The following is a 24,036-nucleotide window of genomic DNA, read 5'->3' on the forward strand; positions in this document are numbered from 1 at the left end:
TCTCCTTGGCGCCCTGCACTTCCGGCCGGCAACGCAGCGCGTCGACTCATCCGCGCCACGCTGGACGGCTTTCATGAATAGCCAACACGCCTTGTCCGGCGGCCGGGACGGGAACCACTGTATCTCGTAGCCTCCAAGCCAAGCCCCGTCGTCACTTTCAACCAAAGGGCCGTGGCTTCCTAGCAATCTGCCAATAAAGCCAGCCAGCCCGCCCGCCCGCCCAACCCAAGCAGCCCGAGGCAGAAAACCACCGAGCCGCAACATGCACTAATCTCACATGTCGACAATGGCGTCCGATGCCAACCAGCGTCGATGGCCCCTTCACCTCCCATTCAAGACGATCGACGCTTCCGGCATCCGCCCTGCCGCAGTTGGGCGGCCCAGCCGCATCGTATCTCCGGCCGCCTCAAAGATCAGAACCCGCGGCGCCATAGCTCCTTCCGAGGGGCGCCCATGCTCGACAAAACGGATTCTCCGTCCTCCACGATCGTGGAAACCTCGCGCTCTCGCTTCGCCCGACTATCAACTCCTTTCCGCCCAGCTGCTCGACCCTTGAGGTATTCGCCGGCGGAAGACCGCTTCCCTAGTTCTTCCCTCCCTTTCCTCATAGTCCTCACCCTCCCCCTCCTCCTCCTCCATGTCACCTCCACCGCCGGCGCCGAGGTAACGAGAAAAGACTGACAGTAGCTGCTACTGGGCATTCTCACAGACTAGCAGGCCTAGCTCCATCATACCACCATCCGGGAGGCTTCGGTCGACCATGGACATGGCTCGGCGCTAGAAGCCCCCTTTCCCAAGCCACTACAACCATAGCTTGGCCGTTCATCGTCGTCGGCATCTGCTAATCGCGTGGTCTCGTTACTTGGGCGGCCTGCCAACTTTTGAGGAACTTTAAGCGTTGCCGAGGAGTACAAAACGCTGCATATCGCCGGGCGCTAGTCGAGTCAGGTAATTCAGGTGGTCATTCAACTGCTGTCTATGCTATGTAATGCTTTCCCTTGCCCCGATACCATGATTCTTCCTTGATTGGTACCTCCACGTGGTTTGTTGAATCAGGTCCTGTGGTTCTTCTGTACCCTGTCATGACGAACTGCTGGCCAAGACTCCTTTGTGACGATCTTGGCCCATTAGCCAAGATACTAAATGAGCTCCATGCGTTCTCAATGGTTAACTAGATGTATAGTCCCTGTTGCTCACGGCCGAAAGGACCGATGTTGGCCAGCGACAGGAATCCATCATGCTTTCATATCCCGCCTAACGCCATGCAATGCTGTCCGATGTACCCCGGCCCAATATGTGTTTGTGCCCTTAACGCCAATGTCTATCCGCCGAGAAGTGAAAGAGAGGATCCTGGCCCACTCTGGCGCCTGTGCCGCCCAAGACCTGCTATCGTCCATGCGTGTGTTGCTATGCTGTTTTGCTCATTGTTGTTTCGTTCCGTTCGTTACTCCTCTGGGATTGGGAGGAATTCATGTGCCCTCCGTGCTCTCCTCTGCGTCGCTTAGCGCGGTGTGGTGCTGACTCAAGACTGCGGTCCAGTTCGAATCCGGAACTTGTCGCGCAACTTATCGGCCAACCTGGCCCTACGACTCCTGTCATTCCTCTCCTCATGCTCAACATCAGTTGCGCCCGCTGGTGCGCCTTGATCTTGGTGTTGCGTGCGGTATTGTCGAAGGGCTTGGATGCGCTCCTCCGCTGAAGCATTTCTAAGTCTATTAAGGTCGAACAGCCGTGTCCTCCGCCCTTGCGTGGTAGAAGACCCATCGCTCTCGTGCCCATCCAACTCAAGGGGCGGCGGGAGCTCATCACTGCCATTCTCGGCACCACCCTGGGGGCGAAGATCGAGGCGGCTGGGAGTACATGTTAGTCTTGTGTTCAAACAGACTTCGGAGACGCCTCTAAATCATGACATGGTTTTCAGGACGGGGTGGACATCAGCGACTTACCACAAGGGGCATGTGCCCGATACGTTAACCAGCCAGGGATCAACGCAGTTGGGATGGAACTTATGATTGCAAGGCAATACGCGCACGTCTTCGCCAACAGTGAAGTCTTCCGTGCAGATAGAGCAGCCGAGATTCTCATCCTCCTGCTCGCTAGATTCATGATTACCGGAGCCGGCCGTGTTGGTAGCATTCGCAGCAGAGGCAGCGACAGCACCAGCAGTAGCACCAGCTACGGTGCCAGTTGCGATCGCTGGCCCATTATCTACCGTCGTCGCCGTCGTCGTCTCGGCGTTCTTGGCGTTGACTGGGGCAGGATCCAGTTGCCTATCCTCGCTCCGGCTCTCGACGCTTCTGCCGGTCGTGGGAAAGTTTGTAGCGCTCTCCAATTCCATATTGGGATCCGGCTTCGCCTCTTGCCGTTCACCAAACTTGACAATGGGCAGGGTGTCTAGGACAGCACGGGCGAGGCCCTTGGCACGACTCTGGCGAGGACGGCCGTTGTAACCGTTCCTCGGGCCATATCTCTCCGGGTATCGGTGTGCTCGTACGGCGCCCGTGGCAATGATGATCAAGAAGAGCAGCGTGATGAGACCCGTAATGCTATACAGAATGCTCATGGCGACGGCCGAATTGTTACCACTTCCGCCACTACCCCCATCGCCAGTGTTTGCTGTCGCATTTCCAGTGATGGTGACGGCAATCTGATCCGCCTCGTTCGTGCCGTTCAGGATGCGCAGGGCCTGCTGGGAGTCTCCCGCATCCGCCATCGTAAATATCGAATAATAGGGTAGGTCCGTGTCGGATGATAACATGCACCAATTTCCGACGGTGCTGTACAACACGACTGCTTTCGGTTTGTTTTCCATCAGGGTACCCAACATCATGTTCGGGTCAATAAAGCCGCTGCCGTTGGTAGTGTCGCAAGAGAGGTATGCGACATCGCCCCCGTTGATCGTGTTGTAGTTCGAAGAGGTAGCGGGGATCATGGTACCCTCGATCCGAATAGCCTACAACTAGTGTTAGCAAAGATGCGAATTTGCCCGGACGGATAAGCCAAGCCCGGCCAGCACGAGGATTGCAATCATACCCCGCGAACGATGTCGGTCTGATTGAGACCCAATCTCTCCGTAGACGGCATGACGATGAAGGTCAGTGGAACGGCTCCGCCGGCCGTCGACATGGACATTTGCATGGCCGACTTCTCGCTCCACCACGGGATTTCGTTCTCGGGGGCGATTGTTACGGCCTGGGCCATGGCGACGGCAGCGGCGCACGCCAGGGTCCGTAGTAGCATCATCGCCATCTTGCCGGTTCCTTCTTCTCACGTTCGCACGACGGTCGACGTCGCTGCCTGCAGAACGGAGGGAAAAGATGAGAATTTCGGATGAAGAGAGGAGGGGCAAAGTAGGAGGAAATGCCGGCGACAGAGGTCGGAAGGGCGAATGCAACAACTATGTGGGTGACGGTAGTGGTGACAAAGCGCGAGATGGCATGCAGTGCGATGCGGTCGAATGCAGGACAGGTCGGAGTGGTCGGAGTGGTCGGGCTCGCTCGCTGGCAGGCCGTTGTTGGAAAAAGAGGGGGATTTGCGTGTCACATCTCCTCGGAACCGTGAATATCAGATGGACACCTCCCTTCCCAAGATTTGCTCGTCGGGCGCCCCAGCGGAAGGCGGTCGTGGGAAAATGAGCCTTTCTGGATGTGAGAACTGCGATTGTGCGGGTTGCGTCCTTGTCGTGATGTCTTGTATGGTGGTTTCGCCGTGGGATGCGGATGGGAGGATGGGACAATCGTTGTTGTCGGCAGCGGCGGTGGTGGCGGGTTGAAGGTGTGGTTGAAGGAGGAGAGGGACGAGACAAAAGCGACCGGATGGGATGGGAACGGCAGTGGCGGGTCACTCAGAGGCACGGTAAGTGAGCCGGCGGTTCAGAAGTCGGTACTTTGCCGCTTGGTGGTGGGAGACACAGCGAGGAAAGTACCCGTGGCCCCCCTCGAAAGTGGAGGATTCGCGAGCGCCAAGACGAATGTGGATCGATGAACAGCGGAGGTTGGTCTCAGTTGCGGCAACACAGGCCAGCCCGGGCCCCGGGGTTGGTCAGCTGTAGCAGAACTGGGACAGGATAAGGTGCCCTTCTTTGCCGATGCCGGGATGTGGTTGCAATCAAGTCACCGATAAGGCAGGCAGCCGATTTCTCCGTCTGACAATGGATGCATGGGGAAACGAGGAGGAAGAAATTACGACGACAGTGGTCAGAGCCGCAATTGAGGCACAGCACGTAGGGCCACAGGGCGCACATCCGCAAGACACGGCAACAAGCAGGCGCTATATTATATGCATGCAAGATGCGCATCGTACAGTCTCCTTCTACTTTACATTGGTGCACGAGAACAATAATACACTTTGACGACAGCAGCGCAAAAGCCAACAAGACCTGAGATGAACTTGATCCGATTCCTCGCCGTCCGCGGCAACGCGAAGTTAAAGGGTCCCCACCAGGCCCCCCCAAAAGGCCAACCATTTACCTAGTCATGGCCATCTTGTCGCCTTGGCCCGGATGCGCCCAAGTTTCTGCTCACGGCAAGTATCAAACGAGGTGCACCTGCCGCTGCAGAGTAATGGGAGCCCATGTACCTGCACGCCTAAAACCGGGCGAGGAGATACCTACCTACCCTACCTGACGGGTCCTGACACTCCTCAGGTCCAGACTTCTAGTTTTTCGACACACTTGCCCGGTGTTTTGACTTTCTTAACCTTTTCTTCTTTAGACTATCAGGCTTTACACTAGATATTTTGCTAGGTAGGCGAGGCTCGCTTGTTCAACTATGCCACTTTTATCTTTCTTCTTTTCTTCTCTTCGCGACAAGCTGACGAGGCCGGATTGAACCATTCAAGTCGCTTGCTATTGTGAGCTTGCCATTGTGATGTTGGGAGCAAACAAACCGAGTTGTGCTGACGAGAGGAGAGTCGTTGAACATCTCCCGTGTAGGACCCGGCAACGCGTTCCCGAATTGGCGTGTTTCCACTGGACCAGGCCGCTTCCCTCAACCAAAAGACACGGCCAAGCCTGGACGTTTTGCTGGGCATTGGACACAACACGGCGGCAGCAGTGTGTCTGACGCCCTTCAGTTCGGCCGTTCATAGAGAGCATTTCAACCAACCAAGACAGAAGCCACGATGGTACTGCGTCAAACAGCCATCCACTAGTGACCTGTCTCCAACTCTGACTCGGCCAACGTCCATCCGTCTCCGAGACAGCTCTTGTCGGTCTGACAGCGAAAAAAAGAAAAAAAAAAGGATGGGAAGAACCGCTGCACGAACCACGGCGACTGTCACGACTGCATTGCATTGCAGCTTGTTGCGTAAGCCCATTCACCGCTTCACAACAATAACAACGTGAACTGCGACGACTACGGTAATCCAACACAGCTGCAAAACCAGACCCATGCCGCCGGGGCCCCAGCCTGCTCTCGGCTCCCTAATGCGAGACGTGTCGGAAGAGACCCCACCCCCAGAAAGAGCCTCAGCTTTTCGCTACAGTACACACGGAGGTAACCGGACACCTCGACACGAATCGTGGCGGGAACTGGCAGACCGGGGCCTTTGCTTGAAGAAGAGCCGCTTCACGCTGTGGCAGTGTCCCCCTCTTGGAACAAACGGGGAGACAGACACGTTCATGAGCAGGAGAAGATTGCGAATAAAAAAAGATGGGAAGGAGAAGGAAGGAAAGATGGACCGAGACAACGCGCCCCAAGTTACTTTCTGAGTGGCCATGCACAGATCGCCAACACATCTGATGCGACCGTAAGACCCGGTCTTGGCGGCGCTTCGAGACCGCCCTGTGACGCCTGACAGAGAGTGAGCTTCAAGCAACCTGTTCGCACGAAAACCTTTCGCCCTTTTAGCCTTACGGATAACCCGGGCGGAAAAGAGGTTGACCAAGGGCACCACATCCCGTCTCCCCCAGAACCCGTACACACTGGACTCCTTTGGTCATCGGGATCCCTGCCTCCCGAACCCGACCGTCCCGCCCTTGTCAAAACTCCGGCTGGCCTCCCCTCTCTCCCCTCCCCTTTCGTCCAGAAAGAGGCGCAACGGTTTCGGCACAAGCCACCCGCACCCCCACAAGATGAGGAAAACCTCCGACCACGCTGAGACGGCGAACCCCGTTTGAGCGCAACTCAAACCGATAAAGCTCAATGCTATGTCGTCCATCCCGACCCGTTCTTGCCTCTCACGCGAATCGCCCATCGCGGCAGTAAGTCTGTTCCCGCCTCCCCGACAAGGCTCGCATCGCTCTGCTCTATTTCCAACTGCCTCGTCCCAGGCCAGCCCAATCATGCCAGGCACCTAAACTAACAAACCCAGCCGCGCGACTTTGTCCTTCGTCAAATCTAGACACGCTCGCATCACGCCGCTATTCACAAATGGCCTCAATTGCGGCATCAACCCTGCCCACCTATCACAGCAGGTTCCTAACGAGAAATCCCAAGACGGGTCGGCCTGGTGGATCATGGGCCTTCTCACAATTTGCGGACCGCCTCTCGGTAGTCCGGCACTCGTCTTCAAGGTCCAACCATACTCAGCACTTGTCCCACGAACTCCTTTACATCTGACAACTGTCACCGCGAAGCCCAAAACGGGACCCGGTCCGTCAGACCCAGGAGAGAGGAAGAGCGGAGGCCTCGGTACGGCCACTGGATCCAATTCTCCTGTCGCTCGTCTTGTCAGGTGACACTGTCCTTCCGGTCGGCTCGGACGCACACCCGCAACGCGGCTCTCATTTTGACTTCCGCATAAGTAACCCGCAGACGTCGTCTTCGCCTTTTCCTTCCCCCCTTCTCCTCCTCCCACGTGGTTGTTCGTCCTCTGCTACATGCTCTCGCTGAACCTTCATTGCCGTGCGAGAGTTTATCGCTGTTCGGGACAATGCTTCGGGCACCTCCTTGTGGACGAAAACGTTCACAATTGCCTTTGCGCGCATCTTGTTTCGTCAGCCTAGCCGAGCCAAAAAAGTCAATGAGTCTACGGGCGCCTGGTGGTGTACTACTGAACTGCCCTCCGGATTTGTTTGTATGATCAGCAGAAAAACTTCCGGTGTCTTGCGGCCGCAAAAGGCTTATCCTCCCGCACAGAGTGTGGCTTGCCTTCCTCGCCGCTACCTCGTCAAAAGGGGGGGGGACACATTGTAGATATTGGGAAGGCCGATCCTCCGAGACTGAGACGGAAGTCGCCGGTGAGTCAGTCTTTCCCAAACACCTTTGTCAGGGCCGACCTCGGCGTTCGGCCTCCTATACCGGGTTGGTCCTCGTTGGAACCTCGCGAAATTGCTCGCAGGACGACGACAAACCCTCCTCGTCCGTCCGGATGCCCGGTCAGTGACCGCCCATGCCGTCCGGCACATACCTTCAACGTCAAACTTCAAGCTCCCTTCGTCATTTCCATAGACGAACTCTGGATAACTCCGTGTAGGGATGTGCGATTCCTTTTGATCCCAACTTTCCCACACAACCCACGACGCTGCATTGCATGCATTGATCCCGCGCCCGTCTCTGACTTGCCTATTCACTCGTTCTTCCAACCAGCCTGACGAACTCCATGCCAATGCAAACATTGTTCGCAGTTCGCCCCGCCCACCCATTCGGCTGCGTCGGAACTCTCCTCAGTGCTTTTTGCTTGGTGATCGACCCCCGTGCAGTCTCAGGTGCCAAACTCGTCTCCCTGTTATGCGTGCGAGAGAAAACACCATCTGCGCCATCTCCCGACCCCAAGCCTCCCCCCTGAAGAACTCTCTCTTCTACACGGTCAGCTTGGTCCGTAGCCGCACGTTGGGCTTCTGAGACCGGACTGATTCACCAAGCCCTTCAGGTTTGGCGTTGAGGCTGTCATATAGGAATAAGCCGCGAAGCCACAAAGAGCCGTGTCTTGAACGCTGTGCGATGTGAGGACGGGATACGTGGGGAACGGAGAATAAGTAGTGTATGTGAAAGGTTGTTGCCTGTCGAGCTGCGAGCCACACTCATGCCTTGCGTGAAATCAGGCCATATGATTGCAGTTCCGGCTCAAACACTGCTCGTGCTCGAGCAGTCTGCTCATCCCTGGACCCATGATTGCTGACCAGCATCCAGGATGCCGAAGCTTCCCCAGATCAACCCACGCCCTACCCGCTCTCCACATACCTGAGCCTTAAGGCCACCGCCAGCACCAAAAGGCCGACGGACGGCTGGGTAGGATTCCCGCCAGAAAACCTCCCCTTCTCCAGAGTCGGCAAGTCTCGGTGTTCCCTGGACGACATTGGTCATGAGCCTGCCCTCGTTCATGCCAATTCCTGCGCGTAAGCTTTTTGAGCTCTCGTTTCCTCCTACACCCCGCAAACTCTCCCTTTCTCGCCACGATCGGGTCACTTCTTGGGAACGGGCCCTGCGAGATGAGATCACTGACACAAAACGGTATTGCCCAATCTTTGTGGAAGAGGATTTTTTTGATTTTATATTTTTTCTGTTACGGGTTTGGTCGGGGATATCAATGCAGGCTTTGCGGGGCAGGTCCCAGGAATGCCCTTGATTCTCGAGGTTTCCATATGTGTTCCTTGACGGCCTGCAGCTTCAGAAAGTGCCCCCTTCTCTGTGACCGTTTTCTTGCATAGGGAACCCTTGGATGGGAGGGGGCATGGGGGATCTGCTACCCACCACTCATCCGACCCAAGTGTTTGTTAAACTCGGACCTAGACGGAGTTCGCCAATAACTTGGTTGGTTTCGGACGTCAGGACCAGTGAATGAGCATTGTGCGCAACGACCTGGCTCATGTAGCAGCCCAGTCACAGAACCAGACATCTTCATGCTGGCGAGCCCGGTGCAAAGGACTTTCCTGGTGAGTTATGACATTACAATTTCTTTTTTTGAATAGGAAATGATACTTCAGATATTATTTCTCAAAGGCAGGAAGCGAACCTGCCTGCGAAGGCGGGTTCATCTGAAGACGTGCCGAAAACAGGAGAAAGCAACGAGGTGTAGAGGGAGATAATGGACTTGGACACCGTCCGATATTGATGATACAGATCTGGTCTGGTCCTTGACAACACTGTCAAGCCGACGGTTTCGCACACAGGGCACAGTACTCGAAAGAGGAAAAAGCATCGAAGGTTCGTGTTACTGCGTCGACGCCCCATCCCCGAGTTTGCTGATAAATCCTGGTCAGTGAGCCTCCGTCGCAACAAGTTGGGATACTCCATCAACGGCTCGTCGAATTTTCAAGCTGAAGTTCGTCCGATTTGTGTGTTCGGACTTTGGGCGGGGGGGAACGTCGCGCAGGAGAATCGGGGTTCGTTGTCTACACCTAGCATCAACATGAACTCCAAGCGCGGCAACAGCGGCGCCGAGACGGCGCCCCTCTTTCCCACTAGATCTCTTCCATGTCTTCCAGGTCGTCCAGGACCGGCCAATCGCCAACCTCAACCCGCTCGGGCCTCACAAAGACTCCATGCTTCAACGCCGACTCTTCACCCCAGTACCGCGTTCCGGCGATGCTGCCGTCGTTCTTCCCAACGGGCTCGTCGAGGTGGACACCGACCCAAGGACCCAGGCCGCCAGGGATTTCCTTGACATCGCCAACGTACTTGACTGTCCCTCTTCGCGAATCCTCGCCACCGACACGGCATCGCTTGCCAACCTGGATGCCCTTTTGCTCGATTTCCTGCTGGAGAGCAGCAATCTTGGCCTGCTCATGGCTTGGCGCCTCGGGATCGAAGCGGCCGAGTTTCTGAGCCTTCTTCCAAGCTAGGACGGAGTCGCTCTTTTTGGCATACTCTTCCTCCGGCATGACATACTTCTCGACACCCGAGGTATCCGTGAAGTTCGGGCGGGCGCCCGCTGGCCGAGTGTCGGCCACCTTGACGGAATGATTGTCAGCCATGAGGGATTTGGGAGCAGACAAGAAATTGGACATTGTGTTGCCTGAAAAGCCACCATCTGGCTACGACGCACACAATGCAGAGAAACGGCCCCATTCCTGCCACTTAACACTGGGTGGGCACAAGATATGCCCGTTTCATCGGTTGAAAACATCATCTCGGTCAGGGAAGGGACGCCATCGGGCCGCCTTGGGCAGGCTGTGTGGACAATATGGAAGGGAAATGGTACTACTTACATGCAGCTCGGCGTAGGGCGCCAAGGGAAAAGCTGTCAAGCGTGCGTTATCTTCGTCGGATGCTTCAATCGGAACACTCCCCGAAGCCGTCTTGAGGCTGATTCTCTGGGACGAGGGCGGGATGCCAGTGATAGGCTCCAGCTTGGTCCTCAGCTGGCTGATGGTCCATGATGGAGTGATGCGGCGCTCTGACGCAGAGTTGTCGGAAATGACCTGCAGAGGGATGTCGGCCATGATGGGCGAGTTGAGGCTATGTCCTGGAACCGATTGGAAAGATGTTTGGGCTAGTCTGAGGGGACCACGTGGGGCCTCGCGGAGGTTGTTGAGTTTCTGGTTCCGGGGAAGAGGGGACCGGAATTTTCGTCGAAAGAGGTTGCCGAAAGGATGACGACGGCAGGGTTCAGGAACCAAACGATTTAGGTGTCAACCGGGCAATATCCTGTTGGCCGAGGAGAATGCTACGCAGTAGGGCTGGAAAGACCCGTTGGATGCAAGTCAGATGCACAACCCAGGAGGTTTGGGTTATTGGGCTGTTCTGCCGTTGTCACGTACCTTGCTGCGTGGGTGGTGCAGAGCAGACTAGTGCGTGGGTTAAGATGTCCGGTGACGTTAAGCGATATCGCGTATTCTGAGATGCGTGGTCCTAGTTTAGGGATCAGGCTCCAAGAATCGAGGTTGCGGTATCGAGAGAAGTTGCCTCACGTCGTCGTTGTCGTGTACCTAAGGGTGTGTGCGGTGTGGGTTGAAATTCCGTCGACAATGTGAACAAACGTGGAGGCGGCGGTTCAAGCCTCACTCACTACGGGCACCCAGAAAGTGGGTAACGGAGGGGGCGTGTATATAGTGCTCCATGGCATTGGTGCAGGCGTCGGCTCATCCTCCACTCCAGACCCCACCCGCCAGCTCAGGCTCACCTCTCCAGCCACAGCCGGTACGTACCTCCGTACATCCGGTCACCCTCCGTACTCCCGTAGTTCGTACCTTCAGCCCCCAATCGAACCAAGCGAAAGGGAAGGATCATCTGTACCTTGCGAATGTGCCCTTCCTTGCCCGCGATGACTTGTCAACCCATCCACTTCATCCTCCGGCTCTCCCTCCTCACGCACCCTCTCCTCTTCACCCGATGTATGCTCCCAACTGCTCACCGCCACATGAGGATCCGGCGAGGCGGAGGGCGAAACAGGATTCGAGGTCACGCAAAACGCATCGTCAGCCATGGATGGTCAGGCATTCCCAGGCACGCCCAACGGGCATGGCAGTCCAACACTACTAGCATGGTGGCGGCAGTCCGAACCCAATCTCACGGGGTGAACCACGAGACGACGAGATCGAGATGTGTCCGTCCGGGTCTCTCTAGTCACGGCCAAACCCTGCCGCGCAAAATAAGGATCTTGCTTTATGACATTGTCGCACAAAGTCAGGCGCAGCCGTCCGAGGCCGCTTCAGACAAGTTTAACCTTCGGCTGGTGGGAACAATGCCATTGATCGTGATTGGCGAGTCCCCGTTTGCACTCCTCAATTACGGGAACCGTTTGGTCGGGAAGCACAGCATGACAACAGCGGCATCGATGCAGTCAAACGCCAGATTTCGCGCATGCAAACCTCCGTCTCGTCCACTCCGCTCCGGTCTGACCCACGGCCCAATTCTGCCCGCCTGGTCATCTATCAGAACACCACATCAGCCAGCATCGCGCAACAAACGAGTTTGACGCACGCTACACGCTACTGCTGGGAAAGCCAAGTGGTGGCGTCTATGGTCGGACAGAGGCATACCGTAAATATTGCGATACAACGGACAGTCCATCCCTCTCGATCCTTCCATTGTGGGTGTGCAGCTGGCCGACGCCGATACGACAGTAGCGAGACCGAGGGCGCATATTCGCCCATTCATGATTGGGAGTCTCCGAGGTACATTGCTCCAGGCGCAAGGCCACCAGCACCACGAGGATCTGGCAATTGAAAGGGCGGACAACGCAAACGGATGGGATGAAACGTCCATCATCATGTTCGTTGCAGAACCACGATAACCCACCCACACCTGCGTGCGCGCACATACACACCTCCATCTCACGCTCCTATGTGGCTGGCTGCGGCAGGCATGGGACAGTCGCTCGCGCACCCGTCGATAGACCATGACAAGCACCCTGTTCGCCTTTTGACTCGGGATGGACAAGTCCATTGGCGTGAAGCGCTTTCTTTTCTGGAACAATCTTTACCCTTTATGATGAAGGCAAGAGTCGCTTTTACTGTCCATGCATCGCCGTCACCAACCAGTTTTTGCGTCCAAACTAGACAAACCCCCACTAAATCACCAGTATCACATCTCTGGGCGGGTGTTGGAGCGAGAAAACACCCGAAAGACAGGTTCGGGTTGCTAATCGCTAGTCAACAGCTCCCAAGAGCTGAGGTACAAGCGACATTGCATTGCTGGCTCTGGGACATTGTTTAGACGTCAACGACAAACTACCTCCACTGCGCGTCAGATCTATCCTTTCTACCCGATCCGCCAGTGGATTGCCGCTATGCCCAAGAAAGATCCGGTTCTGCAATGCTGGCTGCCGTTCACCGCCACGTTGGGTTTTCTTTGTGTCACCGATAATCGGGTTGTTCTGTTCGAATGGTAGGAACCCGAACGCTCTCGCCCTTTCGACGCGGGAGGAAGCACTAGCGCTAGAGGACGAAGGGCAAGGCGAAGAAATACCGTTCTAGTCCAGCCAAACCCAATGAAGACAACCACCAGACGACGACAAGGGCGGAAGGAGTGCATGTATCATACGAGCAGCTTTTCTGCCCCGAGATTGCCCAAGCTTCACCACACGCTGACCAACCTAAAAACTGGCGATGTACGGAGTGCTACCCGCCCATCTTTTTTTTTGGGCAAGCCCTGGGATCCATCCGTCCCTCTGAGCAGATCGCTTCATGACGTCGGCGTCAGTCATGGCGCGGGAACAAGTGGTGAGGCAGCTCCGGGACAGGGGTTGGGGTTTGGACAGGTGCATAGCCAGCACAGCGTATTTGGGCTATAACACGGCCAGTTAAGGCGGTCGGAAGGCCTACCGACAAGGAAAACGGAAGCCCTCTCGCCCGTCGTTACCCTTGCCTTGTTTCCAATCTATTGCCGGGCTACTATCGTGGGGCACGATGTCGCCATACTACGTTCTCTCAACGGTGACTCGCCACTGATGTTGGTAATGATACGAGGAAGCGCAAGGCTGGGCTCCCCTGAGACGACCTGTCACCGAAGCAGGCAACGCAAGGCCGCGATCCAAAGTCAGCAAATGAATGGAAATTTCCCTAGGGGCGCGGCGAGGGAAATTTGCAACACCAAACCCAATGAAAGCATTCCTTTTGAACGTCAGCCCCAGGATAGAATGCAACCCCAGTCAAGCGGCCCCTGGTGGGTTGGCAGGCGGCTGCTAATCACATCGAGAGGCATTTGATAGGCTCTCGGTCCATAGGAGACCATCGGCGTCGGAGTCGACGTACAGGTGCTCCAGCTCACTTGACCTGCTTGGCTGTGGTGGAAGAGAAAGAACGGCGGTTGTGCTACGTTGCAGCGGTCCTGGTGGCCAGCAGATGATGACTAGGATTCCAGCCGTCGCGAACCAGGGCAGATTGAACAAAGATGAGAATGGGATTGTGAAGATGAGATTTGGTTGGATCTGATCCGCAACGAAGGCGGGTTCGATCCATTGATGTGGAAGCAAACGCTACAAGAGACGATGACATGAACACACACGTACACAGACACAAAGCCGGTTCGACCGGGCGTTGGGCCATTCGCATCTAGGCCATCTTTCGGCCGCGTCTCGGCGGAGGGCTGATTCCAGGATTCGACTCTTCTAGGCTCCGCATGCGTAGTATAGAGCCCCGGACCATGATTGATGAGTAGCTGGTAGAGCCACCCCGTCCTGCCCCAGCCGCCAGCCGCCAGCCGCATGTATGTCATCTACCGAACGAAACGCAAGGGCCGAAGCGGCGGGCAGGAGAATCTAGGGTCGCTGGAAGTTCCAAGTCACCCTACTATCGACGCAACAAGCGACTATTGCCAGGGCTCTTGACGATGTCGTTGAGGGAGGGCGAAGTACTGTACCTCGTCCTAGATAAGGACGTGGAAAAGCCAATGCCACATCTAAGCGGCGGTGAGGTGTCCTAGTCACCACGTTGGCCTCCAAGCGGCTCGCCTTGGGCATGGGTAAGCTGTAAGTGGTGTTGGAAGACGGCATCACTAGACCGCTACAGAACAGCAGTTTTATTTTATTAATTCACGTCCGCTCAAAATACTGCCAGCTGACCGACACGTCTTCACCCTCGTTGCCCACGCTGTTCGGCAGTTTGGGTACCGGCAGTCATTTTAGCACAAGCCTAGTTGCTAGCTAGGCTAGCTAATGTGGTAGCGCCAGGGTGGTTTTGTCCGGCTGTGACCTCCCGAGAAGTTCTAACCAGGCCAGCTAGGTAGGTAGGTTCCTTGCGGTGCAATGCTGCCCTCCCGTGGCTTACTAACCCCATGTATCTAGAGCAAGGCAGGATGCTAGGTAGTTTAGTCTGGTACGGTATCTTTGGAAGATGACACGCATCGTCGTGGACGGGAATCATCAGGTGGTTTGTCGGGCCTCGTACTCTATAATTGCTGCTGACCAGTTGGCGTACTCATTGCACGGCCCTCTTCTCGACCCCCCTCCATCATTTTCCGTTCTCAGCCTAACAGTCAACCCTTAGGGGGGGAAGGTTGCAAAGAAAAGGCCCTAGCACTATCGCCTTACCAGGTCGCCGTCAGCAATGGAACGTCCGCAAGAAGCAAGGAACCAGTGTCCAAGGGATGCGAAAGACGAGAAAGGGTATCTGAGAGGCGTAGACTGATGTTCTGGTGCCTGCAGAAATGGAGATATCAGTCTTCCGGCGCGGTACGTACCCAGACGGCTTATTGAGTAAGTACAAATCGGGCAACACACACAACATACACACACACACACACTCTCTCTCTCTCTCTCTCTCTCTCTCTCTCTCTCTCTCTCTCTCTCTCTCTCTCTCTCTCTCTCTCTCTCTCTCCCTCTCTCTCTCCTTCTCTCCTTCTCTCCCGGTCGTTCATGCTCACACGCAGGAAGAGCTATCTGTAGTTCGGAGATTGAGCGGAGCGGCGCGTAAGAAAAGAAACGTTCAATAAACCTTTTTCTCCCTCTTGGGAAAGATGGTACCTAGCGGAGGGAGGCAGGCGGCAGGATCATCATCGATTGACATCATACAGCATCCTCTTCTTTTCTCCCCAGAACAACAGTCCCTCGTCCCTCAACCACACGCGCACCTACGCACACACACAGACACACACACACATATACGCACGCACGCACGCACGCACGCACATAATGCCCAATGCTGGATGCCGTTCCGATTTGCTCCACGTTTTCTTTTGCCATTAATCTGCGTACAATCATGCCGTCTGTTCCCGTACACGCCAAACCCCCCCCCCCCCGAGTTGAATCTAAATTTGCTTCTTTTCTTTTGCTCCTGGCCATTAGTCACTCCCTTATGTACAGTACAGCCCTGTCGTCATGTCAGGCACTGATGCCGTGGAAGCCGGCCCGGTCCAAGACCCTGGGAGACAACAGACCATAGACAAACAGCAAACAGCCCAAACCCAAGCCATTTATGGCTCAGACAATGGACGAACGGCGGCGGCGGCGGCGACGACGACGATGTGGCCGCCTTATCGACACCGTGGGTGGGTCAGCCAGTGGGTGGTGATTACAACATGGATGGCGCCGGTGCAGCCAGAAGGGAGCCCCCAAAAGAACAACCACGAAATGGGATCCAGTGATGCCAACGGTCAGAAAGGGCTGCCGGAACGCCGCTAGCCAGCAAAGCAGCGAGCAAGCATGCCCCAAGTTTGCATGGCGATCATGGTTCATGGCAACTTGATGCAGCCAAACCCCAAAGCTCACACCTGGGCACGCTGGGCTGCCCACCGCACTGCAAACGGTACTGCCCTGGTCCTGGGAGACTTTGCTGGACGGACGCTGCAAGCTACGCCGCGCTGTGCGGTGCTGCATATCTGACCGCCAGTTCATCATCAGACCAAGGGCCAAGCCGAGAGCACCATTAGCATCAGCGAGGCAAGACCAGGCGAGGCAAGGCGAGGCAAGAACCGGTGAACAAGACGACGGCAAGGGGGACAACCACAACACGGCAACACGAGACAAGACAGACTCTGTCAGGGGCTGCTCCTGGCTCCGAGGTCATGGACATGGTCATGGGAAATGCTGGACGGGCATGAAATGCATTGATCAATTGTTTCTCAAGTCAACCTAGCACCCAGCCCGTCTCTGCGACTACCTGGTCAACCGCCCTCGACGACTCGTTCGGCAGTGGCGCATGGTCGCTGTTGTCGTTGGCTATCCGGCCTCGTCGAGACAAGCCTCATCTTACGCCCATTGTGTCAACCGCACAGACGTCAGGTCTCAATGCAACTGTTCTTCGCCTTCTGTTCTCCCGCTGCCATTGCCGCTGCCACATGCAGAGCACAGCACTGCGCTACTCGGCCGGCTCATGTTCCTTTTTCCTTTCTTTCCAGACTGCTCAGCTCAGCAAGCCAAATCGCACCGTCGACTTGTCATTGGCACTAGCACTAGCCGCGGAAGGGAGCCGCGCAAGACATGACGAGACACACATGCAGCCTGGTTGCTTGATCTAGCAGACCCATTGAACCCGTTAGGATCGGCGAACAGCATAAGCACAATCCAGCAAACTGCCAGAAGAGACGCACAGGCAGTGGTGGAGGGCCCCCCTTAAACCAGAGCGGAGAAGAGCAAAAATACAGCAAAGCATGGCACAACTGAGAGAGGGCAGTTCCTCCAAATGTGCCCGGCCAAGCATCGGAATCCTCGTTCGTGGTCCCCCCCTCTCTCTCAACTTGGGTTCTTCCGCCGCTCTTCCAGTCTCCCAATCTCCAGGCGTTTCTAAACTTCTCGCCTTCTCGGTGCTTGACTATGCACGCCGTCATACTTTCACGTTTGACTTCTACGGGCGCGTGCCGGAATCAGGATGCCAGCCAACCACGGCATCACGAGTACGAAGCTACCCGCCGCCTCCGGACTCGCGAGAAGCGACACCCATCAGGTGTAAGCCCATCTACAACCACGCAGCCTGTCGACATGCGCAGGTGCAAAGTTCGCTCTCGACTCTTCACTGCATCAGCAACCGCAGGTTTCAGACATGGGCTCCACAGCATCCGTATGCGGTTTCGTGACAAACTGTTGCCCACCACATTCCGCCCCTCCCCACGCTTGTCTTGCCCTAAGCACGCGCTCACTCTCTGTCGGGGACCCTAGGATTATGGGCCATGCACACTCGACGACCTCTCAAATTTCCTGCCCTCCCGAAATGGAATCCTACCAGCCTCCATTCGAACCGGTGCCCTGCGAGCGAAGGAGCTGTGACCATGTGTGGTCATCATACACGGACACGAACCTATCCTTAATATTCAACAGCGTGTCTTCTCTTCATCAGATGCCGTCTGTCGGGAAAACTGCCATCCAGCTCGCTTTCCACATTCACTCGGCTTTGACACCGCATTGAAGCCGCTGAGCCAGGCGTACCACGGGTCGTCGACAGTCTGCTTGAACCAGGGAAGCGATGCATGAATTCGTGGCCATGCCGTGTTAGCACCCAGCCCCGGTAGCGGCCTCTCGACGCCGCACTCGAATTTTGATGATTGTGCCTTCTTCCCCTTTCTCCTCTCTTTGGCGTTCTTATGTATGTCCAGGACCCCTCTTGACCGGAACTGCAGCCTAGGGTGTCGACATACGGGAGAACACCAGCCCCAGGCCAGACGCTAGACTGGGCAGCATGTTGAGGGGTGGGGGGGGGGTGTATATGGAAAAAGGAAGCATGGCAGCTACCTGGTGTCTGTGTGCGCTGCGGGGAGGGGGGGCGTGTGTCTTTCAAACATGTGCTCAACTCGCCCATCCATGTCGGTTCCCAAACTATGCCTGGGTAAAGCAGTCCTTCATGAGCCTTATTCGACCACCACCACCGCATCGCATTCTTCAATGAGGGCAGGGCAACAGACGGACTGTCCCAGGCAAGGCAAGGGACGGGCGGCACCAACGAGATCCCATCATCTGCCACTGGTCATCCCCTCCCTATATGCGAGCTTGACATATATGCTCTGCCCTATTACTACGTTCACTGCTGCCCACGCTGGTGCTGTTCTGCCCGAGAAAGAAAAAAAAGCCAACTAACCTATGCCCTTGCCAAACACACAGCACACACACACACACATACACAGGCTCCCCCATCCACACCACCTCGCTCTTCGCACACATGCACTCTTCCCATCCGTACTCGAACCGTCTTCTCGTCGTCTCTTACTTCTCCACTGCCGCGGTGGCTCTCTCTTACTGCTGCTGGGCTCGTCACTACCGTGCTGGGTCTGGAATTCTTCTCGCACGCCCATGACACGCCCCTCCCTGGCTCCAACCCAAGTCTTCCTCTTGTTTCTTATTCGATGACTTTCCTCTCGTCAGTTTAAGAGTCCTTTGGGCCTGGCTGTCACTTTGTTAATCAGACCCCGGTTTCCGTCCCCCACCTCCTCCTCCACCTCTTCAACCCATCACCGTCCCTCCAACTACGACTTTCTTTGGTCCATTTTAATTCTTTTCTCTTCCATTCACAAACTGCATCACCGCAAGTTCCCGACGTGGACCGGCCTGTACCTTGTTTTGTTGGCCTCTACCGACTTTCCGTAGGAGAACGATGACTCTGGCTAAGCTTCGCTTTCTAATGAAGACTTCTAGCAGCCTGGTTTGACTGACGTATACTTCCGCCGCCGCCGCCGTCCTTTCTGTCCGCCCGCACGCCTGCCTGCTTCAACACCGAGCAAGCTCAATTCCCCATCATTGGTCGCCGGCCTCTCGGATTGGCCCAATCATGTTGATGACTTCCTTCAAAACCACAGCTACGCCGCCATCTTGATCTACACTCGGATCCTCTTTTCCTTTTTCAGGACTTCCCCCTTTCCCTACTCCCAGGATTATACGAAACGGAGCCTCTAGCCAACCTGCCAACCTCAAGATCAACATCGCCCATTGCTCAGGGAGGCAGATTCACGAGAAATTCGTTACCCTCGCTACCTTCAGCGGCGAACCCATTTTCATTAACCACCCGTCGTCGTCTTTGTCGTCATTAACCCGTGGTTCTGTCCTGATCCACACGCCGTACTCCCTGCGAGCCGACTACCTGGGACTCTGCTTGCAAAGCACAAGTAAAGTCTCGACGAGCATCGAGCAACTGTCCCAGTCGCGAATTTCGGGACACCTAACCGATCATCAACCACCCGTCTCTTTTTACAACTGCCCATCTTGGGTGGTGTCACGCAAACCGAAAAGCTGGCGCGCGTCTATCGCGCCCATGACACAAGACCGTATCCAAACTACCTAGGCGGCAAAACCGTCACCGTGGATATCGCGTCCCTCTTGAAAGCTCCCGACTCAGATGAGTCCTCCACCGCTCCGCCTCAGCATACCCGATCTTCGTCAGACCCCTCCACGACCGCAACCACGGCGGCCACGGCGCCTGTTAGCGGGCTACCTCCGTATGGCCCGCCACCCGTAGCACCGGGCCTGGCTGCTGGCGGCAAACGTGCTATGCCGCCGCACGTAGCGGAGTCTCCGGCCAAGAAGCAGAGCAAGTGGTCGCCGGAGGAAGATGCCTTGATCATCGAACTTCGGGGGAGCGGAATGAAGTGGGAAGACATTTCGAAACGTCTTCCGGGACGAAGCGCCATCAGTTGTCGACTTCATTACCAGAACTACCTCGAGAGGCGGAGCGAGTGGGACGAGGAGCGCAAAAACAAGCTTGCACGGCTGTACGAGAGGTACGATCTTGACGCAGCAATGTCGAGAACAACTGCGACCCCCGTGCCCCCATCGTCGGGAAGAAGAACAAGGACTAACGCGTGAGCCAGATTCAAGCCGGAGATGTGGGCAAAGGTGGCGGAAGAGATGGCCGTTCCTTGGCGAGCCGCCGAGGCCATGCACTGGCAACTTGGCGAGGCTGACATGGCTCGACGGGCCGGTGTCGTGCCATTTTCCTTGACGGCCGTCAACGTCGACCAACCGGGAGCCGGTCACCGGCACTCGCCTTCCCGTGGCCACATGCACTCTCAGTCGCAGGGCAGTTTACCTCGAGACATCGGCGGACCTTCCCCACGATACGGCCGACCACCACCACCACCACCACCAGGCATATCGCCGATCCCCGGCGGGCGAGCCATCGCTGCCCGCCGCGAAAGCGTTCCAGGGAGACCACAGATGGGGCCAGATCCGAACGAAATGGCGGGCATGGGACAAGGCGGCCCCGGGCTAGCACCGATCCAAGGACTCCCGCCGGGCCGGGGCTCCGGGATGCTCCCGGGGGTAGCCGAGCTGACGACGGGCGTGAGTCCATACAGCACCCCGGCGTACGCGCTGGGAGGCATGCCCACGGCGAGCCCTGTGCCTAGTGCCAGAGCGAGCCCGGGACCGTTGCTCCCGGCCCTCCACTACCCACCACCCCACGAGTCGGCTGGCGCCAAGCGACGAGCGAGTCCAGGCACGGAGATGATGGGCTCAAGGGAGACGAGCCGGCGACGGCACATGGACCCCCGGCAGGAGGAGATGGATCGACGGCGTGTGGCATGACTGTAGGGCAGAGTAGGGGCAAACGTGGAGGGCGGCACGGCGAACTCGGAGTTGGGAACAAAAATTCTTCGTGTGGAGGGGAACGCACGATGTGTGTCACGTTTTCCCCTTTTGAGTTTTCATGATAAGCATGGGAAACCTCTGGAGAATCCGGTTCTTTTCTTTTTCTTCGGACGTATGCCTGGGGGACACCACACGAAACGGGAGCACAGCATGTTGCATCGGGATCGGAGCAAGATTTTTGTCTCATTTATTTCCTTACCTTTTCATACTTACAACATCGTTACCACATGGGGGCTTCTTCTCCCGAGTTGGAAATGGCTCTCCTCCTCCTCCTCTTCCTCTTCCTTCCCTCCTCTTTTCTTCTTCGTGTCATTTTACTTTTTACCTGACATTCTTCTTTTTTCTGGATCCACGTTGTTTGTCATCCAGCGGCGGCGGCGGGGGTCATGTGTGTGTATGTGCGTGTGCGTGTGTGCGCGCGCACGAGAGGAGAGGGGGGAAAAACCAAAATTCTTATTGCTGTTGGGGGTTTTCACGGTACCCGGCAGGTGGGAGGGATAGCGGAGATAGGGGAGCACTTGGGAAATTCCACAAGTCGTGGCGCTTGGGATGGGCGGAAGGGGGAGGCATGGGAGTGCGGGGAAGAGGTTCGCGAATGTGTGTGTGTGTGTGTGTGAGTGTTTGTGTTTGTGTGTGTACGCGCGTGTGTGCGTGTATGTTGGCTTCATCTGTATGTATTGTTTCTTGAACAGGGCGATCCAAAGCGAGAGCGGGAAGGAGAAAGAAGCAAAGAGCAAACGGAAACATGTCACTTGACGAAGAGATGGGAAACGGTCATGATAGAATTTCAGGTCCCTAGAACACCTCCGCCCCCACCTCCCAATTTTTTTCGTTTTTTGGTTGGCTTTTCATGATTCAAACTCTTTTATCTGGGGGGCGCATGTGCAATCCTCCTCCTCCCTCTTTGCCTTTTTCCTGACATGGCGATATCGCTCGCTGGTCAGGAGTCGCGGCCAAAGACGGCCCACCAGTTGTCCCGCTCGTATCCGCTGTCGAGCACCCTGCCTCCCACGTCGACGACGTCCTCCTCGAGCTCCCCCTCGCGGTAGAGGTGGTAGTACCGCTGGAACGTCTCGTCCCGCGCCGGCCGGTCCTGCTGCTCCTTCTTGCCCTTGGTGACCCACGACACGAGCTGGTCCTGCGCCGCGCCGGCGTCCCACCCGCGCCGGCTGGTGCCCTGCTCCAGCGCCCAGACCATGACGAGGACCCGTCCGGTCCCCGGGCGCACGGCGTCGAGCAGCGCGGCGACGGCGGCCCGGCGGCGCTCGCGCGTCGACATGTGGTGGATGACGGCGATGGAGATGGCAAAGTCAAAGGCCGCGCCCCGGTACGGTAGGGCCAGGGAGTCGGCGACCAAGACCTGGTTCCTTGGGGCGCGGCTGGGTGGCGGCGCCGGCGCCGGCGCCGGCTGTGCTGCCTGCTGTGTCGCTTCCGCCGTCGTGGCGCCCTTCTTGGTCTTGTTCTTCTTCTTGGAGCCGCCGACGTCGGCATCAAAGTGCGGCGGCTGGTAGCTCCGCGCCAGCGAGACCAGGTTCGCGCTCCGGTCCGAGGCGATGATGTAGAGGGCCGGGTTGACGCCAATGTACTTGCCGTTGCCGCAGCCGGCGTCGAGGCCCACGGATCCGGGCGGGAGCGAGAGCAAGAAGGAGGCGACGAGCGGCCACGGCTTGTAGCGGGTGGACGAGAAGTGCGGGGCGATGGCCTCGTAGACGGTGTGGACGTGGCGGGACTCGTAGGCGTCCGCGTCTTCTGCTTCTTCTCCTTGCCCCTCTGCTGCTGCTGGTTGCGGCTGATGGGGTGTTGCCTCTGTGGACGGTTGCTGTGCCGGCGACGTGCCCGTGGAAGCAACTGCCGACGACGGCGACGGAGGCGAACAGGGATCGGCGACGGGCACGGCCGGCTGGCCAGCGCCGGGTTGGGGGCCGGATGAGACGCTCATGGGGGAGGGGTTCTTGCGCCGATGGGCTGGATTAGTGACGTTGGGTTTCGGCACTCGCACTCGCACCGTAGCAGCAACAGCTGATTTCCCTTTTCGGAGCTGACCCCTTGTAGCTGACTGGGAGCTCCCCCTTGTTTTGTTCTCCTGAGGGAAATGGCTTGCCGCCGGCCAAGGGGGTGAGAAAAAAGGGGGTTTTCCTCGTGAGTGCGAGGCGGTCTGGCAAAAAAAAAATTAAAAAAAGGCCCCTGGTCTGCGGTCCCGTTAAGGTTGATTGTAGTGTGCGAGCGTTGAGACGTTGGAAAGAGTAGCGCGCGCCCGGCTCAAGCAAAAAAGAACACGCCTTTGTTGGTACGGTGGCCGTGCGTGTGCGTCTCCCCTTGACTGCTTCGCCTCGGGTTTGCCGGTAGATTACGACAGGTCACGCCCCCCTTTTTTCCATGCAAGGCAAGGAAGAAAAAAAAGTAGCTCTCGTAGGGCGGTGAAAGGAAGCGGGAAAGCTCGAGGGCCGTCGAGGTTCGTGCGTTGCAGATGCACTGCAGGACTTGGGAGCGGGCGGGCGGGCGGGCGGACAGGCGGTGGGTGTGGTTGCAGAGGGCACAAAAACGAAGAAAAAGACGTTGAAATTCAGAGAGAGCCACCGACGAAAAATGACGAAGGGGGAAATGTCTGAGCGTACGTGGGCGTGGGCGTGTGGCGCTCCCCCGCCAGTTTGCGCTGCCGGGGCTTGGCTTTTGGGGGTGGGAGTGTGTGTGGTGTGAGCCTCTAGGTAATAATAGTAGTAGGTGTGGTTGGGGAACATTACGGATCGGGCAAGTTGGGTGGTGGAGTGGGACCCGTTTCTGTTTGCGCGAGGTCGAGGGAACTCTGCGGTACGGTGCGGTGTGGTAGCGCTGACGGGCCTCGAACCGGCATGCGTTCCGGGGTTTGGGGGGCCTTGTCCGGCTCGGAGGTCTCCGAACCAAGTCCCGATCCCCTCGAACCCTTCACGCGGGTCACACAACAGTCGGGATAGCCCAGGACCTTTGCTGCTGTTCCGGTCTCCTTCGCCTCTGCTGGCCCTGCTGATGGGTTGTTTTGACTTCTTTTCCAATGGTTTCCCCGTCTCCTTGGTCAGTCCTTCTAGATGTCAGGACAACAGAAACGAGGGGGGAGAGGCGACAGGAGATTGGGATAAACTCGTGTCCAGCCGATTCTGTCAACCGCCCCCACCCCCTTCCCCTGCGAGACAATGGCACGATCACAGTTCGCGACGCTCAACCCCTGAATAA

The 24,036-nt window shown here is 56.9% G+C and overlaps 5 protein-coding genes across 5 annotated transcripts; 2 read left to right on the plus strand and 3 right to left on the minus strand.

Moving 5' to 3' along the window:
- Window positions 1-286: 286 nt before the first annotated feature.
- Window positions 287-556, plus strand: ColSpa_09543 (uncharacterized protein; the record flags this gene model as incomplete). The annotated part of the gene is made up of 1 exon (XM_049275755.1): window positions 287-556. One exon carries the CDS (start codon window positions 287-289, stop codon window positions 554-556), a length of 270 nt encoding a protein of 89 aa, XP_049131712.1.
- A 966-nt stretch (window positions 557-1,522) lies between these two features.
- On the minus strand, window positions 1,523-3,249 carry ColSpa_09544 (E3 ubiquitin-protein ligase SDIR1; the record flags this gene model as incomplete). Its single annotated transcript, XM_049275756.1, has 3 exons — window positions 1,523-1,850; window positions 1,947-2,953; window positions 3,034-3,249. The coding sequence occupies 3 exons, from the start codon at window positions 3,247-3,249 to the stop codon at window positions 1,523-1,525; spliced, it is 1,551 nt and encodes a 516-aa protein (XP_049131713.1).
- Window positions 3,250-9,343: 6,094 nt separating this feature from the next.
- Window positions 9,344-10,324, minus strand: ColSpa_09545 (cell polarity protein alp11; the record flags this gene model as incomplete). The annotated part of the gene is made up of 2 exons (XM_049275757.1): window positions 9,344-9,832; window positions 10,091-10,324. 2 exons carry the CDS (start codon window positions 10,322-10,324, stop codon window positions 9,344-9,346), a joined length of 723 nt encoding a protein of 240 aa, XP_049131714.1.
- A 9,407-nt stretch (window positions 10,325-19,731) lies between these two features.
- On the plus strand, window positions 19,732-20,766 carry ColSpa_09546 (Myb-related protein A; the record flags this gene model as incomplete). The annotated part of the gene is made up of 2 exons (XM_049275758.1): window positions 19,732-19,961; window positions 20,052-20,766. 2 exons carry the CDS (start codon window positions 19,732-19,734, stop codon window positions 20,764-20,766), a joined length of 945 nt encoding a protein of 314 aa, XP_049131715.1.
- A 1,003-nt stretch (window positions 20,767-21,769) lies between these two features.
- Window positions 21,770-22,768, minus strand: ColSpa_09547 (tRNA (cytidine(32)/guanosine(34)-2'-O)-methyltransferase; the record flags this gene model as incomplete). Its single annotated transcript, XM_049275759.1, has 1 exon — window positions 21,770-22,768. One exon carries the CDS (start codon window positions 22,766-22,768, stop codon window positions 21,770-21,772), a length of 999 nt encoding a protein of 332 aa, XP_049131716.1.
- Window positions 22,769-24,036: the final 1,268 nt, after the last annotated feature.

Source organism: Colletotrichum spaethianum (assembly GCF_022836535.1).
Source record: "Colletotrichum spaethianum MAFF 239500 DNA, contig29, whole genome shotgun sequence".
NCBI classification, from domain to species: Eukaryota; Fungi; Ascomycota; class Sordariomycetes; order Glomerellales; family Glomerellaceae; genus Colletotrichum; species Colletotrichum spaethianum.